Genomic DNA, 10,400 nt, shown 5'->3' on the forward strand with positions numbered 1-10,400 from the left:
TTAACTGCGGGTGTCGTAAACCGCTTATTTTTGTAGTGACATAACATAAAAGAAAAGATTAAAATTCAGGAATAGAAAAATAAAATCTAAACTCAGATAACAGATTAATAAAACTAATCCCACATCTATCACGAAGTTAGAAAGTATAATTGAGACCAACTCTTTCCTTGTATTTTGGTAAGATATTTTTATAATTTTAAAAAATTGATATACATGATATTTAAGTAATATTTAGTAATTTAATTTTTTTCAACATATATGTATATATACCTTTGTGCATAAATAGAAAACGTATAGATGTAGAATTTCAATTTCTTCCTATTTGGATAATTTCAAATTTTATTATTTTAGATTTTAACTACCTTGAAAAAATATTTTTAAATTCTGTTGTTGTTGTTGTTATTATAAAAAATAATATTAGTTTTATATTTATTTAACTCGACAAGATTCTTTGTAGATAATATTTGTGTATAACAAAAGATTAATAATATATTATTTTAAATTTTAATATAATATTTTATAACATCAAAATTATGAATACAAAAAAAAAAAGATTCTAAATAATTTTAAAATAACAAAATTAAAATTGCATCAAAAGTGATCTAAAAAGTTAACATAAAAATAACTAAATTAGAGGTATTTCTAAAGTTATTTAGAATATTAAAAGTAAAAATAAATCTATTAAATGTACATATAAAATTATTTCAAATAATGATAGCGAAAATTAAATTAGAAGTGCGTCTAAATCTAAAGTGGTTTAAAGTGTAACATCCCAAAAATACAGTATAAACTATATGATAGAATAATTACAATTAATCATAATTCAGATCAGTCTTCAAATTTAAAAAGAGTGTATGGTTCTTGGCCGAACGACCTTTACAAAATAGTAACACACTTAAAGTGTACAAAATCAGCAAACATGATCGAACGGTTTACAAAATGAATTACCGATCGGTCAAATTACTCAAAGGGAAAGGTGACCACCTTACATTCAAACTAAACTACTGACCGAACGTCCTATTGTTCGGTCTTCACTTCTACTTCTACCAAATTTTCTTCCTCTAGCGCCTCTTCCAGCAGCTCGTCTCCTTCTGCTCACATCCACACGGATGATCATTGCAACGACAAGGACGGACGTACAAAACGAGACAACACAGGAAAACACAGGGTAAGCTTATGTAATTTAATTCAAGTATACACATACATTTCACATATTCAGACACGTCAAATACATTTCAACATACACTTCAAGCAAGGCCTATCACTAGACTGACTGTCCGGACTGTATGAAATCTGTGTAGCTACGACATTCGTGCACCCGGGTGATGTAGTAACTGGAATACTCTCATCAGCTGCCACCCGAGGTTAGTCCTATCTGTCCAAAGTACCCCTAAGGACTAGGACCTCCTGCCGTTCCCACACATGACCTACCCTCCTCTACGTGAAGACGAGTACTCACGGAACATCAGGATGAACCGCCAGCTAAGCATTACCACTTTCATACTTTACCATTTCAATATTCATTCATGAGTCATTCCTCCCCGGAACGCTCGTTCAAAATTCACAACATTTCATCCAACTCGTATACTCTTTATCTTTTATTATCCATCATTTTAATTTCATCCTTATCGCCAATTCCAAGAACATCAAATACCAAACGTTCAGTCCTCACTCGGAACGAAGATGAACACTAGGAACGAGACTTAGAAGTATCCCGTTCCATAATAGAATAAAACCGAGAGAGTTACTACTAGATGTAGGAATAACCCAAATACAATTATATAATATATGAAGTACGTTACTTGCAACATGAATCACTTAAATGAACTGACTCTCGTGCGCTCAACCAATACTCAAAGAATATATCTAGTAAGGAGGCTTTAGGCCGAAGACCATGAATGTAGACACGTCAAGCCGTTAAAGAACCATACTTGGAATAATTCATATACAGAAACCCAATGTCAGTCAATGACCGAACATGGTAAAAGGAAATTCTACTGAAGTTGGACGAACGTTGTTTCATCAAGATTGATCAACTATAAACTAGTACAGGCACTTGGTATAAGACCGAGCACCAATCATTTCGAGTGCTTGGTGTGAGACCGAACACTAATTAAATTTATAATAGAAATATTAATAACAATAAATATAATAAGATACGATGGAGATAGTGTTTAAGAATAACTAAATATACAAATACATATATTTACAATAATGAAGCTTATCACTGAATACTAGATGCAACTACGCTTGACCGAACGCTCAAGCATAGTATAATCACAAGAAGACGCTCGTCCTCAACTAGGATTCTTTCCAAATGAAAGAATCAAGTTTCAAACAAGATTACTAGAAACACCGAACGGTCAAGGACCGTTCAATGACGAACGTACATTATCATAGGGAAAATTCATATTCAGAATTCATTTACATTCAAACTCATTTCTCAGCATATAACTTCATAATTTCATACATTCATGTCATAGTACATTTCATATTCCTCATACATCAGCTCATAATAGTTATCATATATCAAATAATCCAATATCACAAAAATCATGCTTCATGCAACTCAAAGAACATCCATGCAACATTGTAAAAACATACAAATTAAATTAAATAAGCTTCCCTTACCTTAGAGCGTGAACGTACGTCCTATAGACTGAGACTCAGTTTGCCGAACTACGATCCTTTCTACCCTCAACGCTCAACGACTCTTCGAACCAAAATAAAACAACAGTCCAAACTCGTTCAGAATGAAACTAAGGACCCATGCAACCAGAACTTGGTTTGCATGTTTACAAGAACGAACGGTTAAAGACAAGAAAACCTTACCCGTTCAGAATTTGAAACCAATCGGATCAAACTAAAGCTTGGGACGCCGGAAGTGCTCCTACGGTGCCTGAATGGAGATCGAAGAAGAGAAAGGTAAGATTTCTTAGAGAGAAGAGATAACTTTTAGTGAGAAGGAGGAGAAGATGAGAAGTTCAGAGTTTTGGGAAGAATGGTGCATGCAGAAGAGAGTGGGACGGAAGTTTCAAAAAAATCATTTTCTTCCCACGTCAAAACGAGCGTCCGCTCATCTACCGACACCTGCCTTCCACTATCTGATTTCTGATCCTCGTTGCTTGACACCTGGCGTCCGCGCAGAGGGGTTTTTGGGTGCGTTTTAATGATTCTGACAGGAGGGGTTTTGAGTGCGTTTATTGAGGTCTGACATAAAGTGTTAAAATAAAAAAGATTAAATATGTTTTTTTCTCTTAACTATAAAAAAAATTACAATTCATCTTTACTCTAAACTTTAATAATATTTAGTCCTCTTATTTTTTAAAACAATAATTTTAGTCACTAATTTCTAACAACGTTTAATTGCTCATACAGTTTTCAATTTCAAACAGTGTGTCTATTTGCTCTTTGATTTTAAAAGATATCAATTTTGTCATCAAATGGATGGGTTAAGAATGTATATCAATTATTTTTGTTCATGACGTTTAAATACTTAATGTTCACTAATATGATGTGGTGGGAATTTTGTGGTGTTGTGACATTTGTTTTCTAACGTGTAACTAGGGTTGGTAAAAAAATTTACACTCGCATATATCCGCAGGTAAAATTGGCTGTGGGTAATTAGTACCCATGAATAATAGGTACTCGCGGATAGTGGGTAACGAGTAATTTAGTACTCGCTTATTATCGGGTCGGGTTCAGATATCATGGTATTCATACATGCGGGTAACTGTTAGCCATAAATAAATTGAAATTGCCTTATTGTCCTTAGGTTTATATTGGTGCACTTTGTATTTTATCTTCTCTTACTTGTGCGCCTGCCATTATAAAACATTGGCACTTACTAAGCAACGGGATCTATGCACACGGTTGGTCAAGAATGGTAATCTACATTCTCTTTCAACTATCTATTTTCTTTTTCCCTAATTTCTTCTTGTTCTTTGGTTTTCCCAAATGGTGTTTAAGTGGGTGGGTATGAATTGTTCATGGGTAGTGTTTCCGATGAATCCCTTGTTTCCCATGTTTATGAGTATTTTCATGATGGAGGTAATTTTGATTTCTTCACATTAACAAACTCTTAATTTTGTCCTTGAAAATTTCATGTATCTCAATTTTAAATTTGACATTTTTTTTCTCATATGAGAAAAAGAAGAGACTAATGGTTGACTACATTGACAAAGTTCATAAACTAGTTACACCAACCATGAGAGCAATCTCGGTGGATTGATTAGTAGAAGTGGGTGAGGAGTACAAGCTTCTCCTAGACACTATTTATCTCTTTATTTCATACATTGATAGGTTTTTGTCAATTAATCATGTGACTAAATTAAGACTTCAGTTGTTGGGTGTTTCCTCCATGCTTTCTGATATCCGTTTTTTCAAAAGTTGTTCAATATTTATTCTCTTTTAACTTGCTTAAAAATTACATTATGTCTTTTTAATATGTAGTAAATATGTTAAATTGTTCTCTTTAACTTCCAATTTAATTTAGACCTTATTTAAAAATTCATAAAGTATATTTTTCAAATATTTACGGGTTTAAAACGGGCATCCAACGGGTACCCGCGGGTTGAAAAAAATTCCCAGATTTTTTTTATGTGGGTAGCGGGTAAGATGTTTTGCATGCGGGTAGGTACTATCCATGCCCGACCCGATCCGTTGTCATCCCTATGCTAACTCATAAGAGCTTTCTGATGTGGAAATTTGGGATTAGAATTAAAAAAAAAGATTATCAAGTTCGAAGAAGAAGCCGTCAAGGGCCTCCTCCACACCCACGACGACATTGGAATGGAACAAGAGCTCTAAGACGTAGTTGAACACATGTGGGAGTCTCCGGAGCTTCTATCAACAATCCCCAACAGCGCCTACGCATCTGACATGGGTTTCCTTGTCTATGTTGAATTGGAATGAGGTGTTGCGTTTTCGTGAAATAGGGCGAACCTTCATTATGTTGTTTTTGCTACCGTGGAACACCACAAAGAATTATGCCACCAAGATTAATATCGCGATGATCAATAAGATGATCCGAGACACCTTTTGTAATACCGCAATGTTCGGGTGTCCTTCTTCCTTCTTCCCCCTTCCTTTTTTGGGCGAAGACGGTGAAAACCCTAACCCCTATTTCAAATTGCATTAAGACGATTGCGCCTAGGTTTGGTGGGATTTGGAGAAGTAGGCACTAAATTGCATTGAGAAAGACTAATGGGGTTTGGCTTAATTTGGACAGTGACCTTGACAACCCCCAACCTTTTCTTGATGCACATGAAGTAAAGGAGTTCTTGGACTTTACATTGGCACAATGAGGGGATATTTTGACTGTTTTGAATGAGAAACAGTCTTGAAATATTTGAACTTAATGCCTATTCACTCTTCCATTTGAAGTTAAATTTGGGTATTCATGTGTACAATACTAGATTGATTGCATTTCAATGTAGAATGTAGCTTTGCCCATTATTATTGTTATTAAGATATATTTTCGTTTTTGTGGAGAAAATATGTGGGAAGAATGAGATGCTACAAGGAATTGATAAAATGTGTGAGCAGATGTAGAGTAAACATGTGTAAAGATAAAGAAAAGGATGATTCAGAAGGAAAGAACAAATGCAGAGGACGTGAAAAGATAAAAGAAATGATGATTCAAATTAATGTTACTCTGTTGCAAATTTGTTTTGTCACATCACCCCATTGTTTTGCCACATCACCACATAATTAATTAACACTATTTTTGAAAAATTAACAAAATATGTACATTAACGCAATTAAGAACGAAATTGACACTTAAAAAAAAGACTAAATAAACATATTACCTTAAAAGTGAGGACTACCAAACAAATTAAACCTTTTTAACAAATAACAAACGACATTTAGAATAACCAAGTGTATTGACATTTGATAACCACGTATTAAATTTTATTCTTTTAAATAAAAATTAAAGTCTTTTAAAACATGCAATTATAATAACCAGAACACCCTTTTTCTCACTAGTTCATGGCTACAAATCACCAACTATCCATTCATCTCCTTCCATTTTTACATAAAAAAAGTAGAATCCACCCATAAAGCACCAAAAACAATGGCCATTATTTTTCAAAAACCACCTGTACTATTATTATCTTCACCTTCATTTCTTCACTCGTCATCATCTTCATCTTTCACCAACATAAAATAAAATATACAAAAAAAACACAAGGATCCAATTTCCAGCACCCGCACACAAGTCCAAAATCCATTCCTAAACTAGAGTCTTCATCCATTTTCTCCACCAAATAAGATATTGCTTTTACCGGAATGTGGCCTATTGGTCAAGTAAAGTGATCCAAGTGATTTTGAACTTTAATGTGTAGTCTTGAGTGTTGAAGTGTAAAAAAAATCTACATACAAAAAACTCTCTCACATTCAAATAAAAAAACTTGAATCTATAAAATAATAAATATTAAAATAATTAATTAATTAAAAATACTGATTATATTTATACAATTAAGATAAATTATAAATTATATTATAATTAAAATAATATTTATATCAAATATATAATAACAAATTAGCTAATAACAATATAAACATATCTCATTGTAAATAACAACCTTAATACTTAATTGTCAATATTAATATAGATATTATTTCATTATATTTTTAAAATTAAAAAGATTTAATAAATGTTATTGAACCTTATTTAGTATTTATATAAGATGGAATAGGAATATATTTCATTAGTACTCGTGGTTTAATCCCAAGATCATCTTCCACCTACACCAAATAAAATAACACAAACATAGACCAAATCACAAAATTCATACCAACTTGTTGAGAGGTGACCCTCCAGAACTACCATCATTCATCATCTTCATCCCCTAACAAAACCAAAACGCAAACCATGACAAAGACCATCATCCATCAATCATCCATTCAAACTCGCAAAGCTACGTAAAACGAAATTCCAGCAATGAGAGTGTAGACAAAATTTCTCGGACCACTTAACAAAGTCTCTTTATCTCATTTACAATGGCCGCATCAACACTTGGACCATCATCCCGCTCGGTTGACTCGATGAAGGAAGAAGAAGACTCTGACGCCGCCAAAGACGACACGCCGCCATCATTGCCTCGCTCACCCCTTTCCGAAGACTCCTCAAACGAAGAAAGGTTCCCGGTAGCCACTACGATGCCTTCAAAAAATAGATGGAAAAAAAGGTGAAAATGACACAACGAGCCTACCCTATTTATAGGCAGGTAGATTATTTTAGAAAAATGACATTTTTCATAAGATAATTTAAAAGAAAATATTTCAAACATTTTCTTAGTAAAAAGCGAAACCTTTTTCATTACGAATCACACCTCCCTCAAAAACAATATTAATTGATTCCTCGTCACATATACAATCTTAATCACTCTTTACCCATACCAATCTTCATTAACAAAGAAACATACTGCCTTCATTTTTATTACTTTATAATCTATAGGCCTACACTTTACAAATTGGCAAATGTTTAGTCCCCTAGAAAGTATTAAGAAAAAAGATAGTAAATTGTTTAAGTACTTCATGCACGAAATCTACAACTATATTTCTGATACGCTGAATTCAAAGGCTAAATAACTGGCCACCCCGTTGTTTCGGGCAGCACATCCAAAACGGTCGGTACTTCACGCCGGCTGAAAAATTTTTCTGAATTGTAATAATCTTGACGACCAACCATTCCCCCTAACTTATTTTGTTGCTGCACCACCAAAACTGAGCCGTCAAAGGTAGAATCTGAAGACACTAACATGTCTGCTACAGATCCAAGTTCTGGGTACTCCATCCAATCATTCATTCCATAGAACATTGAAGACTCACTCTCGTGGCGTCTACCCACCAAAATCAAATCAAAGCAACCTTCGAGTGTTCTAATCACACCAACCATTTCAAGACTATCTCTCACAACTTGTTCTTTGAAATCATGTCGTTTCATTTGGAGGTAGCTGATCATAAACTTGTGAACTATTTCAGCATCAGGGTCTCTTATGATCGAAATTCTACTTTTCTTGCGAGGTTCTGTTATCCTAATTACAGTGACACTTACATTGGGGTGATCTGCTATGCGCATTGCATATGCCAATGCTTCACGGTCATCTGGCCCTTCTATAAATACAACTGCAACATTATAAAAGGATAGAGTTGTTAGAGGGTTGTTGCTAACAAAACTCCCGCGTTCAACTAAGATTCCAACGGAACAAGGTGCGGTTCTCAGCAAATGGCGATTCAATGCTTTAACGGGGTTTGCTAATTCTATAACCTCATTTGTTCTAAATTGCTTGTGAAAAGGTGCAATTAATATGCATGCTCTTTTCTCTGCAGCCTGCATGCATATCTCATCGTGCATTGTCTCATAAGGGGAGATACATGTGTAGACTTTCACCTTCACGCTTCTGCTGTGTTTCTGATATGATTTAAAGGCATTTATTATGTTCACTGAATGATTAGAGCGCGATAGATTGCTGCTGCACTTGAGTTCATGATCTATCAAAAGTGGGGCTGTTCTACCTTTCAGTTTAAGCAGGTGTAGAACATGGCAGTAAATGGGACTTTCAACTCTGGAGTTAGATATTTCTAGAAAATTGATCATGGATGTAGTGTTTTCCTCACAGTGTATGCATGCAATGATCGGAAGTTCAACGTCGGGAGGAGAATGCTCAATGGTTCTCCACCTTGTTAGAGACAAGTAACTTTTAGATGGGTCATACAAGAATTTGACTATAGGGTTGGAAGCTGCTGTCAACCATATTAAAGCTATCACCATTTGCGTGTACGCTGTATCATCTATAATCTGAAAGACACGAAATTTAAATTGACTATTAGGAAACAGGTGGAAAATTATTCAGCACATCATTAATTAATGTCATTGCACCTGTATAATTATCTCTATACTAAAGAAGATCCTTTTCAATCCCTAGAAAACATCTCTTTTAATCTCTGTTCCCTTAGGTTCTTTTGAAGGAGTTTACCTAAAAATACTAGGGAAAGAAAATGTTATTTATAAAGTAAAGGCTTACACGAAAGGTTTGTAAACTTTGAAAGTGCACCAACTGTGAGATGCCTTGGGCACTAAGGATGAGAGCTAAGGCGAATGCATCAGTGAGTGGCATCTTGCAATAGAGTGAGGGCAGAACGACTCCTGCAAGCTTGGCAAAGAAGTTACCTAAGGCCACAAGTTGTACAACTATGATGTCATCGAAAGAAATTAGATCGTAGTTGAATCTATTACTGGAAGTTAAGAAGAACAAGGGCAAAAGCAGTCCCGAGATCAAGGTATCTAGCCTCTCTACCAATGCTGATCCAAGAGGTGGACCTTCTGGCACTGCTAGGCCAAGAATCAATGGTCCAATCATGTAGTGCTCCCCAATGACCTCACCAAATAATGAACACCCCAACACCATGACATAGATGGAAACTATATAGGACTCTTTCACGGGTTTCCCTTTGGGTGTCATGCGTATCATCCATAACATGATAGGTCGACAAATACACAGGATGACAAGCACCAGTGCAATCAGACTGATGCTACCGAATGAAAAAGATTTTGCTGTGTATTTTTGCATAGATTTTGTTCGGTGCGAGACTACGATGCCTTGCCACAACGCACTGAACCCTCCATTTATCATAGATGAAGAGATTGCTAATCGACCAACCTCGGAATTTAGGAGCTTAAAATCTTGCAATGCACTGGTAGTGGCTTGAAAGGAACCAGTTGATGAGAAAGCCGCAATAAAATATAGGGACTTGTAAACCTTTAAATCCGGGGTCAAATATTGCTTTAGAATATAAGCTGCACCTAAGCTAAAAAGGAGTGGGAATACACAAGAACATAAGCCAATGGCCCAAGTCTTTTTCCCTGTTCTAAAAACTAAACGTGGTTCTACTTTCACTCCCACCAAGAACAGAAACATCATCACCCCGTAACGAGAGATTGCGTCAACTATGTAGATAGATCTTGAGGAGAACAACTTTTTAAGGTTTGAAGCTTTCCCCAAAAATGATGGTCCCGTTAACAACCCTGCCTGAATACATGCATTTCCATAACCAATATCATGTAAAACACAACATTAAAGGTGCTTTAAGCATTGTTATCTGATCAAAAGTATAGTTTATATTTTGATAATCTGCAGAATAAATGTCAGAAACTTTACAGTTATAAATACATATGATGATATTACCAGCACATGTGGAATGAAGGTAGTCTCCCCGAGGGGGACAAGAAGAAACTCCAAGAATAAGGTGGACAAGCACGCTATGGAGGCCTGTAAAATGATCGATGTTAGCGTGTAGTTTAAAGGGTTGTCGTTGAAGAACATTCCTTTGGGAAAAGGTTGAAACGATGTTGTATTTTCGCAAACCCATAAAGTTTTGTTTAAGGACATTTT

The 10,400-nt window shown here is 35.1% G+C and overlaps 1 protein-coding gene across 1 annotated transcript; it reads right to left on the reverse strand.

Annotated features, from left to right (window-relative positions):
• Positions 1 to 7,588: 7,588 nt before the first annotated feature.
• On the reverse strand, positions 7,589 to 10,397 carry LOC148204448 (cation/H(+) antiporter 15-like). Its single transcript, XM_088107967.1, has 3 exons — positions 10,194 to 10,397; positions 9,033 to 10,037; positions 7,589 to 8,806 (listed from the first exon to the last, which is right to left on the reverse strand). The coding sequence occupies exons 1-3, from the start codon at positions 10,395 to 10,397 to the stop codon at positions 7,589 to 7,591; spliced, it is 2,427 nt and encodes an 808-aa protein (XP_087964093.1).
• Between the last annotated feature and the right edge of the window lie 3 nt (positions 10,398 to 10,400).

Source organism: Vigna umbellata, chromosome 1, assembly GCF_029865625.1.
Source record: "Vigna umbellata cultivar VRB3 chromosome 1, Vumbellata_1.0, whole genome shotgun sequence".
NCBI lineage: Eukaryota > Viridiplantae > Streptophyta > Magnoliopsida > Fabales > Fabaceae > Vigna > Vigna umbellata.